Genomic DNA, 22774 nt, shown 5'->3' with positions numbered 1-22774 from the left:
TCTGGGTGGATTTCCAGGCCCCTTTCAGTGCTAATGTTCTGTAATAAGGCTAAAAGGCACAGGGAAAGTAATTAAGGTGTCTTTTACACAACCTCAGGTAATTCTTAGTAAAACACCTGTGAGTTGTCCATTTCATTGATTAGAGAGCCAGGTTGACTTATCCTAACTTCCCAGTGTACATTGTGGCCACATTGTCAGTTGATTTGCTTGTGGAGAGGGCACAGTACGTCTAATTACACCCAGAAATAATGTTAGGAATCAACATAACACTAGGAAGACAAATCTACTACAAAGCAGACAAGAGTCTAATGCTTTACTATTATAAGGAATACAAAAATGATTAGCCTTCATTGTTGAACCTTGGCTGATGACCTACATTTTGGGAGGTTCAAAAATATAAAAATGTACATTTAATGCAATGGGATTTGATCTACATGCATTCTAAAGCTAAATAGTTGTGCTTTTTGAAGGTCCTTTATTTTTACTTCTCATGCAGGTAATAATAATGGTAATATTAATGGTAATAAGTAATAGCTAATAATTTGGAGTACACATCTGCTATGCTGAGCTTTTGCATTTATTTCATTTAAACTTAATAGTTCTTCTAACGAAGTGAGGTAGGTATTATTACTATATCCATTTAAAAATATTGGTAGATTATTATTCATAGGCACTTCCTTCCATGATGGTTGATGACTAAATGCATGGTGACATGTAGTACCAGCTTATGGCTTCCTTTCTTTGGTGGATACTGAATCTGCTACTCTGTGGAGGTTACAAACTCAAACTACTTCAGAGCCCAAGACTCATAGGAGCATTGTGGTTTGGTTGGTGGAATAGAAATATGTCCTTATTTCTAGTTCTACTGTTAACTTTTCTGAAACTTGCAGTGTGTCTCAGTTATCTCTTGCAAAATGAAGTGGCGCCTTAGTTCCACTAATCCTTCCAATGGAAGGGTTTTAGGTTTCATTTTTCACATGGGAAGTGCTTTGAATTTATGAGATCAAGGAAGAATATGAATACCAAGTATTACTTATGATTGATAAAACATTGAGGAAAGGCTTATGTATTAGATTGATGTTTCTTTATATATTCATTCATCAGTCACTTACTGACAAAAAACCTGTGGTCTTAGGACACTATACTAAGCAGTACATTTCTGAATTCTTAATAGAACAGGAACAATAGTTGTTAATTATAATTTAAACCAGCTTACTAAAACTAGTGTAAAATTAGTATATTTTGTTAATGGTAAAATATTCAGTGACTGATTACCCAATTTTGTTTTGTAGATCTTGGACAGTCGATATTTTATACAACTACATGTTTGCTACCCTTTCTCAATGATGATATACTGAGTACTTTGCCCTACACGATGATTTCAACTTTAGCTACCTTTCCTCCATTTCTGCACAAGGATATTATTGAATATCTGAGCACATCTTTTCTACCAATGGCTATATGTAAGTTCAATCTTACCTATATTTAATGTATTATGCAAATGGAAATTTGCTGTTATAAACTCTTGATTTTCAAGATTATAATGGAATCACTTGCTGTGTATCTGTGGTATGATTTAAATTAAATCATTTCATCATTGATATTTTGATAAAAATCAAAGAAATGAAAGACAATGTTCCCTTAGAATTATTTTATTCACTTAGTTTGATCTTACAGAATAGGAAGAAAGAACATGTTAAAGCAATCTGTATTTCCTACTTATAAATTACACTATCTTTTTGCCATGTTAGAAAAAAGGGGGAAAGAATGTTGTCTCTGATGTAGAAATTCTTCTCTTTTGCTTCTGAAGGCAGTAGGGTATGATGGAAAGAGAAAGAGCAACAGAGTCAGGATGTGTAGATTCTAGTTCTAGTTCTGACTGTAGTCACGTGGGTGTTGGGCAGTTCAGCTCTCATAGTGGGAACCTTACCCATAGACTGAAGATTGTATCATCTTACCCCACAAGGGTGCTGTGTGATGATAAAATGAGTCAAAATTTATAAAAACACTTTGAAAGAAGTTAAAGCCTGCAACTGATATGCAAGGTATAGGTAGAAACATAGAATTGATTTTAATTCTTTTTCACTTTTATAGACTTAATTCTGTAAACTTATCAGAAATGAGAGCAAAGAGAAGAAAAAATTGGATTGTGGTTTTTTTTTTGATAAAAATCCTTCTGAACTATTCTTTAAAGAAATGGATTATGGGACTGGAGGTGTAACTCAGTGGTAGAGTGCCTGCTTTGTGATCTTGAAGCCCTGAGTTCAAGCTGCTTCCCTACCAAAAAAAAAAAAAAGAAACAGATTATGGATTAACCTATGTTTCAATGGATAATCTGAAAAAATTGTGGGTTTAAGAGCCAAACACATCTAGATTCCAATCGTAGTTCTACCACCAGCTAGCTGAGTGATATTAGGCAAGTTACTTACCTGTAAAATAAGAATACTAATCATGGCTGCTTCATGAGGTTGTCATGATGTAAGTTATAATGATTAACCTGGAACATTGGTAAAGTGCTAGCTCAATGCCGGCTATGTAGTAAGTGTTTACTTGGTTCCTTCCCTTAATTCTTGTTCTATACAAACACCTTTATTGGTCACATTCAACTCCTAGTGATCATTGCTCACCATTTCAATTTTATGTACTTATGATCATATTAAAGTTTTTGTTCTATTTCAACATTTGGTAAACATCTGTACCGTTTGAGATACATTGACTTATTATACAATCAAGTTTAATTTTATAAACAGGATTGTAATTTTCATGTCTTTTCAGCAAAGAGTCTGACTTCTGCTCTAGTAATACAGCAATTCAGAAAAATTAACAAACTGATCATGCCATTCAAGTTATAGACTATTTGACCATTCCCCTTTTTTGGTCTGTATAACTTTATGGATAAATACTCACTTACGGATGTGGTCTTATAATTATATAGTTTTATTTTGGTTGTAGCAAGGTTTTGAACTAAGGGTCCATGCTTGCTAGGCAAATGCTTTACCATTGAGCCATGGCCCCAGCCCAATAATCTTATTTTAAAATAAGTAATGTTAACTCCTAAACATACGTATAGGTATTCTTGTTTTTTTTTTTTCTTTGAAGAATAGCAGGTGAGGTTGTGTCTTTCTAATAATTAATCAAATCACTGCATCTCTATGTTTTAGGAATAAGTTAATAATTTTGGGAGAGGCATTGAATGTAGCAGGTTTCTGAAGTTATGCTTAAGACCAATCATGTATTGCAACAGCTGTGAATTCATTTCTTCACTTTGGTCATTAATAGCTACTTAATTAGAAATACAGAACCAAAAAAACACCTTGTAGACAATCCTTACCTTAACAAATGTGTGAACCTTGACAGCTGAGGAAAATAAAATAGTGAGTTGAGTTTACAAAATTTCTATAAATTTTAGTGTTTATTAGTGGAGTAACCTGATGTTCATTTAAAAGTCTGAACAAGTCACTTCATATCTCTGAGACTTAATTTTTTTTTAACCAGACAGGAAGGATTTGGAAAAATGTCAGTCTCTTAAGCTTATTTCTGGCTTAATAATTCTAGGCTAAATAACACCAATCTTATTTTGTATAACAGGCACAAATCTTTATCTAACCCAATCGTTGATCTGATCTGTTCAGTGTGTTTATTTTGTTGCCCTGGTGTTAGTCTCTTAGTTTTGACTTTGTTTCTCTTCACCATTTTGGTAGATCAATAGTAGCCAGTTTTTGTTATCTTTAAATGCTTGAAAGTAAGTTGTGGTATCAACCTTTACAGCCACACTCTGTTATACTAGTCAGGTGCTTCTTTTTTGCCTATTTCACAAAAATAGATATAAAGACACAGATCCAAAAATAGAAGAGATCTGGTTCCAGATTAATCATGTTAAAATGGGTTGATATGAGAATATGGGTCTGTTTATTGTATCAGCATTGTTTCTATTTTTGGTAGTTGTTTCAGTGTCTAGAAAGTCTGACTAAAACAAGGTAGGAGCATTTAACTTCATCCAGAATGCTTTTATTTCAGGAGTGAGATGTTATAATGGGAGACATTGTATTTTTTAATAGTTGATAAGGTCTTTAAGACAGAAAAGTGGCTGGGCACAGTGTCTTATGCCTATAACCCCAGCTAGTTCAGAGGCAGAGATCTGGAGGATCACATTTCAAGGCCAGGTGACAAAAAGTCAGCGAGATCCAATTTCAACTAATTAGCTGAACATGGTGGTACCCACCTGTCATCCCAGCTCTTGGGAGGCGTAAGTAGGAGAATTGTGGTCCAGGTTGGTCTATGCAAAAGTGCAAGATCCTATCTGAACAATAATTAACGCAAAAAAGTGTGGGGTCATGGCTCAAGTGGTAGAGTGCTTGTCTAGTTAGTGCAAACCCCAGTACCACCAAAAAACCAAACCAAAACAAAAAGGTTTTTTTCGTGTCTTTGGTGTGGTATTCCTAAGGTCAAATGTAAAACATGGATAATTTTTCATGTGTTAAATGATTATTTTATTAATGATAGTATAACTAATGTTTATGTCATTGTCTATATCACCTGGATAATGAAGTTCTGAGCTTTGAAGTAGACCTCATGAGGTATTGCAGCTCCTTCAGATTGAGCATGTATATCATATATGTCCTTTGTGCCATCTTTGTCAATAAACCCATGGCTTTACCTTCATTTTGTATATGATTTAATTTTTTTATTATTGTTATGCTGGGAGTACATTGTGACATTTACAAAAGTTCTACAGTATATCAAATATATCATAGTTGAATTCGCCCCTCCCACCATTCTCCTTTAGTCCCCCTCCCCCATTTCCAGAATAGTTTCAGTAGGTTTCATTGTTCCATTTTCATGCATGTGCACACAGTATTGCACCATATTTACCTACCAACACCCTTTCCCCAATCCTCACCAGTCCTATTTGTACCACCCTCCAGACAGAGCCTGTTCTGTTCTCCTGTTCTCTGATTTTGTAAAAAAAAAAAAAAAAAAAAAAAAAAAAAAAAAAAGACATTTTTGTTTAAGATAAAAAATTGATTCCAGATGAACATGAACTGATCTAGGCTACTTTTTTTTGTTTGTTTGTTTTTGAGACAGGGTCAGGCTGGCCTCAAACTCATTATCCTCCTGCTTCTTGCTACGTTATTCTAAAGATATCAATAAAGTCAAAGAATTATGTTGGTTCAGAGTGCTTCTATTGTACCGTAATATTCTAGACTGGGTAATAAAATCCAGTTTCTTTTCCAACTTGGATTTTCTCAAAAAGTCACTTACTCTTAGAAAAAAAAAAGTTCATTCAAACCTTTGCATTGACTTAAAAACAATCACATGAGTTAATTGAATGTCTGGTTCTAGGCTGTTATCTGTGGATCATTTTTTCTTCTATTACTACTACTTTTGTTCTATTACATACTCCATATGATGTCAATGTGTTTTTATAGTCTTCCAAAGATTAATACTACATAAAAAAGATTAAAATGAAGGTAAAGTATTGATATTAAAATAATCTTGGTATTTTCAGTCTTTTTTTAGCTAATAATTATAGTTACAAGGTAGGTCTTAATATAAGAGCTTTATTATTAAATTGTAAGAAATGTTTTGTTACTAGAATTTGGAAGAGCTGAATTATAGTCCTTTAGCTGTTAGAAAATCTCTTAACCACATCAAACTTTTATTTCCTTAGATGTAAAATTGTCAATAATTATAACTTCTCTGTCTATAGCCCATGCTCTGTAAAAACCATGACCTAACACATGGGAATGGCCTTTTGAATATTCTATGATTTACAACTGAATCCTGGATCAAATGCATAGTCATATCACAAACGTGTTAAATACGATTATAACTAATTTTAATATTCTGCTGAAATCTCCATGTTGTTCTAAAATTTTATCATTTTACATATTGCTTGAGGCAAGGAGCCATCCAATACAGTTTAAGACTTTTAATCATTAATTTGTTGTATAAATCAGTAGTAGTTATTATAGCAGGTTTTGCACTCGTAGAACACTTCTGCTGTGTTTATGGGCATCCTGTCTGTGACTTTTCATTAACTTACCAATCGACAAATATTTTAAGGCAGCAAAGAATTTAGAGTCATGTTTTCTTATGACTGATACTCCCTTCTGAAGACATGGTTCTCTTATACTGAAACCCTCTCTAATGGTACACAATTACCTCTGCTTGCAAAACCCAAGTAAGACAAGTTACCATGTCTTTTGAGAAGTCTTTCCTTCTAAGTTAACTCAGGACCTTCTGTCTATTCCCTTGCCCTGTTTCTTCATGGATACTGTTTTTCCTTTCCTCTAGAATAGTGCTGTCCATGGAACTTTTTGTGATGATGGGAATGTTCTATAGAATTTGGTGCTGCCCCCTAGTAGCCACTACCAAATATAGTTACTGAGCTCCTCCTGTAATATGTCTAATAATACCAAGGAGCTGCATTTTAAATTTTATTTAATTTTAACTAATTTAAATTTAAATAGCCATTGGTGACTACTGGTTACCATAATGGATAACACAGCCCTAAAAACTAAGCTCTGTAAGGACAAAGACCTGTCTATCTTCTTTCCCGTTATATGCCGAGGACCCAGAACAATGCCTGGTATATAGGAGATACTGAAAAAAAAAAAATACGGTTGAATGAATAAGTAATTAGAGCATCAGTCTAGTCAGTCCAGTGACTTGGACTGTAATCCCAGTAATTAAGCTGGTGTACTCATGCGAATAATTTAATCTCTGTATTATAAAATGGTTTTTCCTATATATTTACTTTTTTTGGATGTGAATTATGTAAGAGTTATATACCATAATGCATTATAGACTATATCAATACTATTCATAGAAGGAGGGTATAATGGTAATGATTGTTCAGGTACTGCTAGGTAGATAAGGAATAAGACTAAAAATTTTTAATTATATTTCCTAAGCACAATAGTAAATGTAAAATGTTCTTGTTTTGTCTCTCTTCTTCCTTCTATTGTATGTATTTTGGTTTTATTTTTTACATCCTTGTGAGAACAAAATTCACATCTGTTTACATCATGCAATTTAAAAAAGATTCAATAAATGATATGTGCTTGGCATGTTTATTAAATTAGAATTATGGTGATTTTATTCAGTCTAGTAGAAGGCTTTGAAATTGCAAGGTACCATCTGTTTATACAAGTATTGGAGCCAATTTTCCTAGGGTTTGAGCCAGGAGAATACTTTTGGCTTTTTGGCTGGCCAGACTTGAGGGAGAGCATGGATTTGTCAAAGGTCTCTGAGCCATTTGGGCAGTTCTTCAAATAGATTTCACCCAAATCATCTGAGACAATTGGACCTCTCTCCCATTTTTAAAGGCCTTCAGGCACAATGACTCTCAGTCTCTCTTAATGGTAGTTTTCATTGTTGAGAAATGCTTCTTATTAAAGAGTTTTGGATGAATTTAAACAAAGGTGAAAACACTTGTCCCAAAAGAATTAACGCACACGCATACACACACACACACACATTCTTTCCTTAACCAAAAGGCACAAGATACATGTGTGTGCAGTTATTCTTCCTATCCCAGGATCTCTTACTGAGCATTTTCTTTCCTATTTCTCATCCCTCTAATAGTACTTCTGAAAGGGAGGGTTAAGGCTAGTTTGTATCAGCACCAACTGATGTACTTGTAGTACAGAAACATATAGTTTCTTGTTTCTCAAACTAACAGAGTTGTAATATCTAGATATGGACTCCCAAGGAACTGAATTTGAAAAAAGTCCCTGGCTAATGATTGAGAGTAACTGTGTGTTGTTCTTTAGCATTTGGTTCAAAGTTCTTTTTTCTTGATTAATCAACCTTACCACTAAGAGCTCCATATTTTTGTCTAGCTATTCATATTGTATTTCCAAACTAGTTTATGTACCTGAATATCACCTGTTTAGTGGGTTAGAAGTACTCAACTACAAGTGATTTATAAAAATGAACTCAGATTAATGGAACTCAGTTATGGATCTGTTTGCTTTTATAAATCTGTTGTAAAGGGTACTGTCCATTATGGTGTTGAAGGTTGTTTATATAAAAATATAGATCATGTTAAACTTTTTTGTCTTCTCTGTTATATGACAAATCTTTAATGGTTCTATATGTAATGTATTTTATTTTAAGTTATCTTATTCTTTTTGGGTGTAGGTGGGATATATTCCACCATATATTGTATTTTAATATAAAATAAAATAAAGCAGATTTTGAGGTTATCTGCTTTTTGGTTGTTGTCCATGTCAGTGGTCTCTTATGTGTAGAAAATTGAGTTAACTTTTTGAGGGTCTTATATTCCCTGTACACTGTTCTGTTCATGCTTGACAATTTGACACAGAAGCCTAGGTATAAGAAGTTTCTCCTGCTTCTTCAGTTATCCCTAAGAAAAGAGAAATTCATTTCACATTTGAATTTTTTTTTTTTGCACAGTATTGGGATTGAATTTAGGGCCTTAAACTTACAAGGCAAGCACTCTATAACTTGAGCTATACCCTCAGTTCTTTTTGCTTTTAGTTTTTTTTTCAAATAGGGTCTTTTTCTTTTGCTCAGGTAAGCCTCATACTGTGGTCCTCCTAACTCTGCCTTCTTAGTAGCTGGGATTACAGGTGTGTACCACCATGCCTGGTTATCTTTGAATCTTAATAAAGGTCTTCCTATTGTGGGTTCCCTCTCTGTTACTCTGTTGGGATAATAAAGTTCCCTTTGGAAATAACATACTGCTTCAAATAACTTCCATGAGTGCTAGTTTTGAGTACTTAAGGGAGTTACCTAATATAGTGTTTAAAAAGAAAGAGGAAAAAGATGCAGGAATTTCATGAACGAGCCACTCAAAAGATGTTTTCTGAGCAGTGTGTAATCAGAGATCATGACTACACAGCTAGCTATTAGATGAATTTTGAAGACACAACTTGCTTTGTGATTGAATACCTGTTGGCATAGGTAGGATAAAATGTCCAGCAACAGTGTTATTCATAGATTTAGAAAGTGCTTTATTTCAAACAACTAAGTTTGATTTAAAGATGATAAGCTTTGGAAAGCTAAAAAAAGTGATTCTTATGGTAATCAAGGCACTGGTGGTGAAGTTTCATATGAAGGGTTGAAGCAAACTGCATAATGATATATGAGCATTGAAAGTAACTTTTAAATTAATATAGTATTTTTATCATAGGTGATTTAAAATTTGTGTCTGTAACGAAATAAGAAGTTACACATTATACTAAGCTTATTTTATCTGCTTTTCTGAAAGTCAATGCATTGATGTTGAGATTTAAAAACGTTTTACTTTTCTATTGCAACAACCTTCAACATACCTTTATATTTGAGCACATAGAGGATTCTGTTTTTTTCTTTCTTTGTCATCTAGATATAAATATCTTTGGAGTAGCAATCACAACTCTGATCATCATTGTGGCACTGTTCCTTCTCCATGTAGATCCTCTCTAGATGTTTCTACCATTGTGCACAACTGTAGCACTTATATGCAGGGAAAAATTTTGTAGTTTTATTTGTACAAAATTTCCATTGGCTTGATTGGAACTTTCTTTTGAAGTTCCTTCTTATACTCCCTGCAAAGTAGCAAATACACACACACACACACACACACACACACACACACAGAGAAAGAGCGAGCGAGAGAGAGAGAGAGAGAGAGAGAGAGAGAGAGAGAGAGAGATTTATATCTAATCAAAACAACTTTGGTTTCAGTGGGTTCCTCCAGGAGAGAAGGTGTTCCTGCCCACGTTAATCTCTCTGCATCTTCCATGCTAATGATTGCAATGCAGTACACATCTAATCCAGGTAAGTGGGAATTTGAGCAGCCTAACTAATTCCAAAACCAATCATAAGGCAAGACATCAACCAAATAAGCTGCAAGTTTTCATGTGAGAACTTCTCTTGGTGGAATAGACAATTGGAAATGTGTTAGAAAACATACTTTTGAATTAAAATAAATTTCCCTGCCTTTTGCTAGTAGTAGTGATCTTGCTCGCTAATGTTATTTTCAGAATGTTTAAGGAAAAATTTTAGAACATTGACTGGAAATCAATCGATTATAACCATGTAGAAATAATTAAATTAAAAATACAAAAAGTTCTAGCAACAATAACTACTGTTAATAATTTGGCAAAGTCAGTCCTCAAATGCCACAGAAATATCCTTTTATATAAATTTTCTGCTACATTTTGATTATTTCCATAGAATAAGTTAATGAAAGAGGAATTCATGGTTTAAAGTTTTGAAAAAAATTTCAGTATTCCACTAGTTGTAAATGGAAGTATTGTCTGATTGTGACAATATATTATAATATTATTATTATAATAATAATATTATTATTATATTATAAAATTTGTTCAGAGTTGAATAGATGAAAAATAAAAACCCATTTTGATATTTTTATCTTAGATCACTAGTGATGTTGGATAGGTTTCCTGTGACTTACTCTGTTTGGTTTCTGTTTGTTAGTGTATTGTAGATGAACTTTGGGGAACTGACGTAAAAAGGAACTGACTGCTGAAATCATAGGCAAAGATATGAACTATGTTTTTATTTTCATAAAATCTTTATTTAGAAAGTTAGCAAAATCAGGCAACTGCTTTTAGCCCTCTTTTTAAGGAGAATAATAATTGAGGTTTTGATCCAGGGTAATGAAAAAATTTGTTTTCTCATTTTAAAAATTGTAATGCATCTTAGTCTAGTCTGGAGTGTTGTGTGTGTGTGTGTGTGTGTGTGTGTGTGCATGTATGTGCATGTGTGTGCATGTTTGTTCATTTATTCATATGTGCATGCATTGTTTGGGCCATTTCTCCCCCTGCTCCCCTGCTCCTCCCTCTCCCCCAACTCCCCCCTTGCTTACAGGCAGAACCTGTTCTGCCCTTTTCTCTAATTTTGTTGAAGAGTAGACATAAGCAATAATAAGAAAGACATAGTATTTTGCTTGTTGAGATAAGGATAGCTATACGGAGAGATTCCTAGCATTGCTTGCATGCACAAGTGTGTTACAACCCAAATTGATTCATCTCTACCTGACATCTTCACTTCTTCCTGGTCACCTTCCCAAATTGACCTCTGTCATTTTAAGGTTACTGTATTAGCTCCTCTGCAGTGGGGACATCAAACACTTCCAAGTTTTGGGTCTCCTACCTATCCCATTCCTCCCGTATGTGTTCTCCTCTTAGCGTGTGACCCAAGTTCAACAACATTGCTGAATTTGCCCTAGATGTAAAGTCCGCATATGAGGGAGAACATATGATTTTTGGTCTTCTAAGCCTGGCTAACCTCACTCAGGATGATGTTCTCCAGTTCCACCCATTTACTTTAGAATGATAAGATTTCATTCTTCTTCATGGCTGCATAAAATTCCATTGTGTATAAATACACGTTTTCTTAATCCATTTGTCAGTAGTAGGGCATCTTGGCTGTTTCCATAACTTGGCTACTGTGAATAGTGCTGCAATAAACATGGGTGTGCAGATGTCTCTGGAGTAACCTGAGTCCCATTCCTTTGTGTATATCCCTAAGAGTGGGATTGCTGGATCATATGGCAGATCTATGTTTAGATTTTTAAAAAGCCTCCAATCTTTTTTCCAGAGTGGTTGCACCAGCTTGCATTCCCACCAGCAGTGTACTAGGGTTCCTTTTTCCTCATATTCTCGCCAACACATGTTGTTGGTGGTGTTTTTGATGATGGCTATTCTAACAGGGGTGAGGTAGAATCTTAGTGTGGTTTTGATTTGCATTTCCTTTATGGCTAGAGATGGTGAGCATTTTTTCATTTGTTTTTTGGCCATTTGAATTTCTTCTTTTGAGAAAGTTCTGTTTAGTTCACTTTCCCATTTCTTTATTGGTTCATTGATTTTAGGAGAGTTTAGTTTTTTGAGTCCCCTGTATATTCTGGTTATCAGTCCTTTGTCTGATGTTTAGCTGGCAAATATTTTCTCCCACTCTGTGGGTGGTCTCTTCAGTTTAGAGACCACTTCTTTTGTTGTGCAGAAGCTTTTTAATTTTGTGAAGTCGCATTTGTCCATCCTTTCATTTAGTTGCTGAGCTGTTGGGGTTCTATTGAGGAAGTCCTTGCCTATACCTATTGCTTCCAGAGTATTCTCTGCTCTTTCATATACTAACTTCAGAGTTTCGGGTCTGATATTAAGGTCCTTGATCCATTTTGAGTTGATACTAGTACAGGGTGATAAACATGGATCAGTTTCAGTTTTTTGCAGACAGATAACCACTTTTCCCAGCAACATTTGTCGAAGAAGTTGTCTTTTCTCCATCATGTGTTTTTGGCGCCTTTTTCAAAAATAAGGTGGGCATAACTGTGTGGATTCATATCCGGGTCCTCTATTCTGTTTTGCTGGTCTTCGTGTCTGTTTTTGTGCTAGTACCATGTTGATTTTATTGCTGTTGCTTTGTAATATAGTTTGAAGTCGGGTATTGTGATAACCTCCAGCATTGTTCCTTTTGCCTTGGCTATTCGCAGTCTCTTGTGTTTACAAATGAACTTTAAGGTAGATTTTTCAATCTCTGTGATGAATGTCATTGGGATTTTGATGGGAATTGCATTAAACATGTAGATTGCTTTTGGTAGTATAGCCATTTTTACTATGTTGAGTCTACCAATCCATGAGCACGGGAGATCTTTCCACTTTCTGTAGTTTTCTTTGATCTCTTTCTTCAGGGGTTTGTAGTTCTCCTTGTAGAGGTCATTCACATCCTTTGTTAAGTTTGCTTCTAGGTATTTGATTTTTATTTTGAGGCTATTATAAATGGAATTGTTTTCATATATTCTTTCTCAGTTTGTTCATTATTGGTGTATAGAAAAGCTAATGATTTTTGTAAGTTGATTTTGTATCCTGCCACCTTGCTGAAGATGTTTATGATGTCTAGGAGTTTTTGGGTAGAGTTTTTTGGGTCTTTGAGATATAGGATCATGTTGTCTGCAAATAGGGATATTTTGACAGTTTCTTTACCTATTTGTATTCCTTTTATTTCTTCTTCTTGCCTAATTTCTCTGGCTAGGAATTCCAGTACTATGTTGAATAGGAGTGGGGATAGTGGGCACCCTTGTCTTATTCCTGATTTTAGGGGAAATGGTTTCAGTTTTTCTCTGTTAAGTATGATGTTGGACATAGGTTTGTCATATATAGCCTTTACAATGTGAGGTACATTCCTTCTATTCCTAGTTTTCTTAGAGCTTTTATCATGAAGTGGTGTTGGATCTTATCGAAGGATCAAGTGGTTTTTGTCTTTGCTTCTATTGATGTGCTGTATTACATTTATAGATTTGCATATGTTGAACCACCCCTGGATCCTGGGATGAAGCCAACTTGGTTGTGGTGAATGATCTTTCTGATATGTTGTTGGATTAGGTTTGCCATTATTTTATTGAGGATTTTTGCATTGATGTTCATTAAGGAGATTGGGCTATAGTTCTCCTTTTTGCAGTTGTCTTTGTCTGGTTTTGGGAAAAGTGTAATAATGGCTTCATAAAATGAGTTAGGCAGTATTCCTTCCCTTTCTATTTTGTGGAAAAGTTTAAGGAGAGTTGGTATTAGTTCTTCTTTAAAGGATTTCTATAGTTTGTTACTAGAGAAGTTTCTCTAATTGTGTAGAGTACTGGAAACCACAAGGAGGAGGTGCAATGTTCTCACCTGAGCGTGAATCTGGCTGTGGGTGCTGCCATGTGGAAGCTGCCATTTGCCATTGATGATCATAAAAAAAGAAAAAAAAAAAAAGGTCTGATAGAATTCAGCAGAGAATCCATCAGGTCCCGGACTTTTCTTTTTTGGGAGACTCTTTATTGCTGCTTCAATTTCATTTTGTATTATAGATCTATTCAGGTGATTAATGTCCTCTTGGTTCAATTTTGGATGGTCATACATATCTAGAAATTTGCCCATTTCTTCAAGATTTTCAAATTTATTGGAATATAGGTTCTCAAAGTAGTCTGTGATGATTTCTTGGATTTCTGTAGTGTTTGTTGTTATCTCCCTTTTGTATTTCTGATTTTACTGATTTGGGTTTTTTTCTCTCCTCATTTTAGTCAGGTTTGCCAGGGGTCTGTCAGTCTTGTTTATTTTTTCAAAGAACCAGTGTTTTTTTTTTGTTGATTTTTTTGTATTTTTTTTTTGTTTCTATTTCATTAATTTTGGCCCTTATTTTTATTATTTCTCTCCTTCTGCTTGTTTTGGGATCTGCTTGTTCTTGTTTTTCTACGAGTTTGAGATGTAGAATTAGGTCATTAATTTGAGATCTTTCTGTCCTTATAGTTTATGGCTATAAACTTTCCTATTAAGACTGTCTTTGCTGTGTCCCATAGGTTCTGGTAGGTCGTATTTTCATTTTCATTAACTTCCAGGAACCTTTTAATTTCCTCTTTTATTTCATCAATGACCCATTGATCATTGAGCAATCTGTTGTTCAGCTTCCAATTGTTTGCATGTTTTCTACTGTTGTTTTTATTGTTGAGTTCTAGTTTTAATGCATTGTAATCAGATAGAATATATGGGATTATTTCTATTTTCTTATATTTGCTGAGGCTTGCTTTGTGCCCTAAGATATGATCAATTTTGAAGAAGGTTCCATGGGCTGCTGAGAAGAATGTATATTGTGCAGAAGTTGGATGAAATATTCTGTAGGCATTGGCGAGGTCCATTTCATCTATGGTATGATTTAGATCTAGAATTTCTTTATTGATTTTTTTATTTGGATGACCTATCAGTGATAGGGGGGTATTAAAGTCTCCCACTACCACTGTGTTAGAGTCTATATATGCTTTTAGGTCCTTTGGAGTATGTTTGATGAAATTGAGTGCACTGACTTTGGGTGCATATAGGTTGATAATTGTTTTTTACTTTTGGTGTATTTCACCTTTTATTAGTATGGAGTGTCCTTCTTTATCTCATTTGATCAATGTAAGTTTGAAGTCTACTTTGTCCGAGATAAGTATTGCAACTCCTGCCTGTTTTCGGGGGCCATTGGCTTGGGAATCTTCCTGCTTTTCACCCTAAGCCAGTGCTTGTTTCTGCCAATGAGATGGGTCTTCTGTAAACAGATTGTTGGATCTTCCTTTTTAATCCAGTTTGCCAAACGGTGTCTTTTAATGGGGGAGTTAAGTCTGTTAACATTCAGTGTTTGCATTGATACTTATGTGGTGATTCCTGTCATTTAGTTGTTTTTGTTGTTTAAGGGTTTAATTGTGTGCAGCTGAATCAGTGTTACTCTCTGATTCCTTCTCTTTCTTCTCCTGTACTTTGGGACTGCCTGTCCTCTCATGATTTTGTTTGCTTTCATTTTCTGTGTGCATAATTCCTTGAAGAATCTTTTGTAGTGTGGCTTGGTGGTCATATATTGTTTAGTTTCTGCTTATCATGGAAGACTTTTATTGATCTATCTATTTTGAATGACAGTTTTGCTGGGTAGAGTATCCTAGGGTTGAAGTTATTTTCATTCAGTGCCTGGAATACCTCACTCCATGCCCTTCTTGCTTTTACAGTTTCCCATGAGAAATCTGCTGTGATTTTGATGGGTTTACCTTTGCATGTTAATTTGTTTTTTCTCTGTTACAGCCTTCAATATTCTTTCTCTATTTTCTGTGCTTGTTGTTTTAGTGATAATATGTTGTGGGGTGGTTCTATTTTGGTCAAGTCTGTTTGGTGTCCTGGAGGCTTCCTGTACCTGAATGGGCATAGCTTTCTCTAGATTTGGGAAATTTTCTATTTTTATTTTTTTTGAGTATATTATGAATCCCTTTTGCTTGTGCTTCTTCTTCTTCAATGCCCATGATTCTCAGGTTTGGTTTTTCGATGGAATTGGTGAGTTCTTGCATATTCCTTTCACAGGTCTTGCTTGTGTTGTTTGACTAATAGCTCTTCAGTTTTTCCTTTAATTTCCATTTTATCTTTAAGTTCTGAGATTCTGTCTTCTGCTTGTTCTAGTCTGCTGGAGTGGCCATCCATTGTGTTTTGTATTTCTGTTTCATTCTTTTTTCTGAGGTTTTTCCATATCATTGATCACTTCCTCTTTAATATTGTCAACTTTCATCTTTAATTCATTTATTTCTGTATTTATATTGTTCTTTGTTTCACTTTGGTGTTTATTTAGGGCTCCTGTGAATTCATTTATTTGTTTCTGTGTCTTCTCATATTCTTTATTTTTGGTGTCTTAGAATTTCTTGAGTGGCTCGTGTACATTTTGGTTGACCATGTCTAGTAACATTTCCATGAAATTCTCAGTAATTACTTGTAGAATTTCTTCTTTGAGGATGTTCTTGTGGGCATCATTGGGTTCCTTGGCATCATTTATCTTTGTTTTGTTGGAGTCTTGTACTGGGTATTCATTTTCTTCATTTCCCTCTGAATCCATATTAAATTATTTTTGGGGGAAGAATGGTTTCCATCCCTTTTTTGCCTTCCCATTGCTCCACTTGGTATTGTGTAACTATGTTCTTGATAGGCTATTGGTGGTTTCAGTCACCTGTTTTCTTTCCCTTGGTTAAATTTTGTTTTGTGGGTGTATTGCTTTTTTTAGGTTAGTGTGTGTATATGCTATTTCTGTCCCTGGTCTGAGTGTAATTTAGTATTAAGTAACTCACAACAGTAAAACTAACAAAACAAAACCAACAGCAACAACAAAAATCCCAAAGAAATCAATGGGGAGAGATGAACAAATAAACACAAACAAACAAACAAGAAACAAAACAAACAAACAAAAACAAAAAAACTCCAGGTTCAGGAACAATAGAATTTTAGTCTTAGTAGTTGTGGTGTTACTCCTTCAGCATCCAGTCCTGGTATTTAAGCAGAGGCTCCGTCTTAGTCTTGCCACGTGACTGGGGAGTCTCGCCAGTTTTTCTTCTGTCTTACAGAGGCAGCTGCTTGGACAGCTCCTCCCTCAGTGAGGTGTGGCAGTTTAAGTTTGTATGTTTTCCTCAGGTTCCAGAGGTCAGCTCTATAGCCCACCAGCTGTCCTGCTTTGGAGTTGGGTTTTTGCTGTGTTGGTTTACTGGGGGCTTACTGGGGGCTTGTTTCTTTGTATCTCTGGGGCAAGATCAGTGATCCATCAGCCGGATTCCTGCTGTCAGTGTGTTGTGATGGTTTGCTGATTGTTTTTCAATTTTGCAGTGTCATTTGACTTTGGATGTTGCTCACTGGCTCAGGAGATGAGCTTTGTGGACTGCTACCTGCCCTATTTCAGGCAGTGGCTTATCACTGGCTTGCTGTCAGCCCTTCTGTCTTTCCAGCCTTTGTTTACTGAAGGTTTGGGTGGAGATCAGCTCTTTGCCTCTCCCTCCTGCTTACAGCACCCTGCTCCCTCTGCTGTGTGTTAGTTTTCAGCTCCTTGTTTATTGTTCAGTTTTTTTTTTTGCGGGGTGGGGGGGTCAGTCTGCCCAGGGGGCTATGCTGGTTTATCCCAGGGGTGGCTGGGGGAATACCCCATGATGCTTGGTGCTCACCTTTTGGTATGCAAAATGTCTCCCAAGCAGGTTTGGAGCTGGCATCTGGCGTTGCAGGAGCCCTCCTGTTTTCTCAGTGTAATGTGGTGTGGAGAAGCTTTGTATGTGCTAGGGGTTCAGGGTGTTGAAGTTTTGATTCTTCTTGGTGCTTTATTTCCACCAAGTGTGGCTCCAGTGTCTGAGCAAGATTTTTGATTTATGGAGCTCACACTGTCTGCTTCTGCACTCTAGTCACCATCTTGGATTCCCCCCTTGTTTTGTTTTTTTTGAGACGGAGTCTTGCTATGTTGTCCAGGTTGGGCTCCAACTCCTGGACTCATGTGATTCTCTTGCCTAAGCCTCCTGAGTCACTGGGATCAAGGCATGTACTACTGTGCTAGCTGTCATTCTTTGTCTTGGTTCACTTGGGGTGCCATAACAAAAACACCATAAACTGGGGCTGCTAAAGTGGCTTAAGTGGTAGAGCATCTGCCTTGGAATGGTGAGGCCCTGAGTTAAAACCCCAGTACTTTCAAACAAACAAAAGAAACAAACAAACAAAAAATGCCATAAACTGAGTGGCTTACAAACACAAAAACATATTTCTCACAGTTCTGGATGCTATGAAGTCCAAGATCAAGGTTCTGGCTGATTTAATGTCTGGTGAGGGCCTGCTTCCTGGTTCATAGATGGCCACATTTGTGCTATCTCCTTTCATGATGGAAGAGGGAAGAGGGCGTCTCTTTTATAAGAGCACTCATCCCATTCACAGGGGCTTTGTTTTCATTACCTAATCACATCTTAAAGGCCCTACCTCCTGACACCATCATATTGGGAGTAAGGATCTACACATGAATTTTGAGTTGATCCATATTCAATGTAAAGCATTCTACCCCTGCCCCCCAGTTTCACATCCTTTTTACATCTGAAATACATTCATTCTATCCTGACAACCCTAAAAGTATTAATTCATTACAACATCAAATCAAAAGTCCAAAGTCCAACATTTTGTAAATATATCAATCTAAATTAACATTTGTGAGATTCAAGGTATGATTTGTCCTGAGATTATTTATTTTCTAGCTATGAATTTATGAAGTCAAACAAGTTATATGCTTTCAAAACACAGTGATGGGGGCTGAATGTGTAGCTCAGTGGTAAAGGGCTTGCTTAGCATGTTTGGGGTCCTGGCTTTAATCCCTAGTACTGCAAAAACAAATAAACAATAAAATACAATGGTGGGACAAGCATAAGACAGATATTTCCATCCAAAAGGGAGAGATATGAAAGAAAAAAGTGGTAATGGTTCCCAAGTAAGTTTAAAACCCAACAGCATTAAATCTTAGGCTTAGAATAATCTTCTTTGACTTGACACTCTTCCTTCCAGGTCCACAGGAGTGGAGGTCCTGCCTTCTCTGCCACTTTTCTGGGTAAGGGTTGGGTCCCCAAGGCTCCAGGTGGTTCTGTTGGGCATTATGCTAGTCAGGGTTTTATATGGCAATGCTGTTCCCATGTTCTGTTCTCTGCCTCAGCCCTACCCCCATAGGCTGGCTTCCTGTACCCAAGACTCTCCTGAGCTTACTTCAAAATCTAAGTAGAACATCCATGCTCCCACAGCTTTGTTGGCTACAGTAGGGCCAAAGGAACTGTGCCTATGGCAGCTGAAGAATAAGGCATCAGAGTCAAGGAACTAGATGCAGTGTGTAATGTGATGTGGAACTAGGTAGTGTCCCTCGAGGTCTCACAAATACTGGTAGCCCCTCTTTTGAAGCCATCTGCCTCTGGGTCCTTTGCACTCTAGATCTATGATGAGAGGGGAAGCTCTGATGATTTCTAATTGTTTGCAGGAATTATTGTCATTCTTTCATTGTTTGGACAATAGCTCCTGACTTCTATTGTGAGGGTTGACCTATACCATTATTAATTGCTTTCCTTAACAGGCTTTCTCATTCTTTCAGTGTAGATAGGTTGAGACTTTTCTGAATTCTTAAGTACTGCTTCTTTGATTAACAATCTTGTCTTTAAATTATTTCTCTCTGGGATTTTACTATAAGCAATCAGAATAAACAAGTTACCTCTTTTAGTACTTCTCTGAGGAATTTCCTCTGCCAAATATCCAATTTCATCACTCACAAGTTCTACCATCCACCAAACATTAGGCACTAACATAATTTAACTAAGTTCTTTGCCATTTTATAACAAGGATGCCTTTTCTTCCAGTTTCCGGTAACATGATCCTCATTTCTGGGAGACAGCTCAGAATTGCCTTACTGAGCATTTTTCTATCAACATTCTGTTGAGGATCACTTAGGCATTCTTTAAGAATATAGCTCTGTTCTTTTCTTCCTAAGTCCTTACCAGAATTGCCTTTGAATGTCCATTCATAGTAATGTAAGTTTTTCTAGAATGCACCTCAACTCGTGGAGCTCACATCATTACTCACTTCCAAAGCTGCTTCTGTATTTTTTAGGTATTTGTTATAGCAACAACCCACTGCTCGGTAACCAGTTTTCTGTCTTACTCTGTTTGGGATGCTATACATATTACCATAATCTAGATGGCTTATATGCAACAAACACTTATTTTTCATGGTTATAGAGGCTGGGAAGTTCAAGATCAAGGTGCTAGTAGATTTATTGGTCTGGTTAGGGCCCATTTCCTGGTTCATAAATAACCATCTTTATGCTATGTTCTCACATGGCAGAAAAGGCAATAGAATTCTTGGATCCTCTTTTATAAGGACACTAATCTCATTCGGGGGGGGGGTCTGCCGTCATGATTTAATCTCTTCACCTCTCAAAGACCCCACCTCTGGACTGGTGGAGTGACTCAAGTGGTAGAAGCATGAAGCCCTAAGTTCAACCCCCACCACCACCCTTCCACACACAAATCCCAAAGACTTCTGCCCCCCAATCCTGTCACTTTGGGGATTAGGATTTAAGATATGAATTTGAGGGGGCAATATTCAGTTCATAGCATACTTTAAGTATGAACCCCCTTATAATTATTATATGAGTGTAATTAAAATATTTATTTGGGGCAAGGTGTTTCTCATATCTCACTATTTAATTTAAAGGACTATTAAAATATCATTTATATTTATTACATATATGTTATGTTCTGAAAAATTCTTCATTTGGAATCTAGTAAATTAAAATCTTATGAGGCTTAGTTCCTAATATTGAAAGGCAGGAAAGCAGAGTGGTAAAATCATGCTTTTTGAGGTTAGATGAGTGTAAATTTGTTATGGAGCCCAAATCTGGAAAAACCAATGTCTGAGAGACTACTGTTGGAGAGAAAGAAAGGCTTTATTAGGTGGCCAAAGAATGGAGAAGAGGGGGCTCTGCTTACAAATAAGCTTTTGAACTCCAGGAGGGTTGAGGAGTTACAGGTGTAGGATAGGAATAATGATGGAAAGATAAAGGGCAATAAAGAGGAGATAAATTTGTACCTTTTCTGGGAATAAACAGAGATCTCCCAGGACTTCTAGTGTAACCTATTTTTACTACTTTCAGGGTCTGGTGTTTTTGCTGTGGTGGCTAGTAGGTGTCTGTAGCCTGGGAAGAGAGAGACTAAGTGTAGGTCAAGTTAACCTTGTATTATAGTTCTGGACAAAACATTTCTCAAATGATGAACATATCTACGTGTAGAGCTGAGTAGACTCTGACCCAAAGTTAAGGCAGCAAAGGAGATAGATACAAGGCAGTAGGCCTGAAGAATCAGTGTAGCTGGAACTCTGAGTGAGGGCTACCTGGTGTGAGAAGAGACTTAGAACATGAAGGATGTTGTGGGCTCTGTTAGGTAGGAAGTTCTGTGTTTTTACCAGGTCTAATGAGAATCCCTGCAGGGCTTTGAGTAGATGTGTGCGTGTGTGTGTATGTGTGTGTGTGTGTGAGACTTTGGTTGGAATTCAGAAAAGATTGTAAAGGAGTCAGGTTGGATATAGATTGACCAATAAAGAAGTTGCTGCATTTTTCCAGGTATCTCAAAGGCTGGGATTGAGATTGAGAAAAGTGGATCTACTGAGAACTGTTTCAGAAGTAAAATTGATAGGATGTGGTAACATATTGGGTACAATGGGTTTTTGGCCTGCACAATCTGGATATATGGTAATATTTACTGATAAAGAATGCACTGAAAGAAGATCAGGCTTTTGAGGGAATTTTATAAGATCTGTTTGGACAAGATGTGTTCAAGGTATCTTTGAGACATCTAAAGGAAATGGACTAGAGGTAATAAACTTTGAGCTACTCATACGTGTCCAGTACCTTCATCAAATTGTTTGTTGGTGGCTACTGTAGTTGTATATGAGTGAGATTGCTTAGTGGCAAGTGTAGAATGAAAAGTAGAGTGGTGCTATAATGCGGGTTTAGGGGCCCCAACAGACAATGGCCCAGTGAGAAAGGATGAAGCTGCCAAGGAGGTAAGAAATCGTGTTTGTTTAGCTGATTAGTAGGGGCTTTAAACTACAAGCACATTTAATGGTTTGCTTAACAAGAAGTCTTAAAGATAGCTCCACATTATCAGGGGCCTGAGATGTTTCTCTTGGACATCCCTCAAGTTTGCACAATGGCTATCACAGTGGAGGTTATTGTATCTTTATACAATTACATCTGAAAACAGCATCAGTCAAAATCATTAGAAAAGGTCTGTTGGTAAGCCTCTTTCCTTTTATCAGAGAGAAAAAGTATGTCTCAGAAAATCCCCAGCAGATTCACTCTTAGGTCTTATCAGGCCAGAACTGTATTCCACGGCCACTCTTAGCTGCGAGATCTGAGAAAGTCTGTATATGGACAGATGACAAGGAAGAAAGGGTGTTGATAGCAGTTGAGTAGCAATAATCGTGTCCACCACAGTTGATTAGAAGGAGTCATGTCATATTATGAAGCCATGAGAAGAGAATGATTTTAAAAGGAGATAGTGGCCAGCAGTATTGAATGTTGCTGAAATGTCAAATAAAAGGCAGACTGAGAAATAGCCATTAGATGGAATGACACAGAGGTCAGGGGTGACTAAAGTGAGACCAGCTTGAGTGTCATGATGGAATTTAGGGAAAGTATCAAACGGGCATCTCACTAGGATCAGTTTCTTCCTTCCACATGTGAACATTGGCAAATCAAGGAAGCTTGCTGCTGCTGTGTAGCTTTAAAAAATTCTTCTATAAAATGGAGTTGATGATCAAATAATAAAATTCCCATCGTAATTCCATCAGCCTATCACTTATTGTTCAACCTCAGGCATCATAGGAAACTAAGCTTCATGGTGGTTGTGAGAAAATATGCACAAAGCTGTTAGTGCAATCACCTGGCACATAATGAGTACTCAGTAAGTGTGAGTTTTATTACGTTCCCA

At 36.4% G+C, this 22774-nt stretch overlaps 1 protein-coding gene and 1 non-coding gene across 31 annotated transcripts in view; both read left to right on the top strand.

Moving 5' to 3' along the window:
* Nucleotides 1-22774, top strand: part of Unc79 (unc-79 homolog, NALCN channel complex subunit) — a 261091-nt gene that overhangs the window by 40684 nt on the left and 197633 nt on the right. For 27 of the 30 annotated variants that reach the window (XM_074067270.1, XM_074067267.1, XM_074067258.1 and 24 more), the window contains 2 exons: nucleotides 1293-1463; nucleotides 9700-9792. The exons of 2 other annotated variants lie outside the window; for them this stretch is intronic. In XM_074067270.1, the coding sequence (XP_073923371.1) occupies nucleotides 1293-1463; nucleotides 9700-9792 (264 nt within the window). Of the gene's footprint in view, nucleotides 1-1292; nucleotides 1464-9699; nucleotides 9793-18809; nucleotides 18853-22774 lie in introns of those variants that run through there. One more of the 30 variants, XM_074067274.1, reaches the window with a different exon arrangement.
* On the top strand, nucleotides 13542-13746 carry LOC141421955 (small nucleolar RNA U3). Its single transcript, XR_012446630.1, has one exon. It is a non-coding gene; the product is annotated as a small nucleolar RNA U3 (small nucleolar RNA).

Source organism: Castor canadensis, chromosome 3 (genome assembly GCF_047511655.1).
Source record: "Castor canadensis chromosome 3, mCasCan1.hap1v2, whole genome shotgun sequence".
In the NCBI taxonomy this organism is placed as follows: Eukaryota; Metazoa; Chordata; class Mammalia; order Rodentia; family Castoridae; genus Castor; species Castor canadensis.
This window is presented reverse-complemented; position numbering and strand designations above follow the sequence as displayed.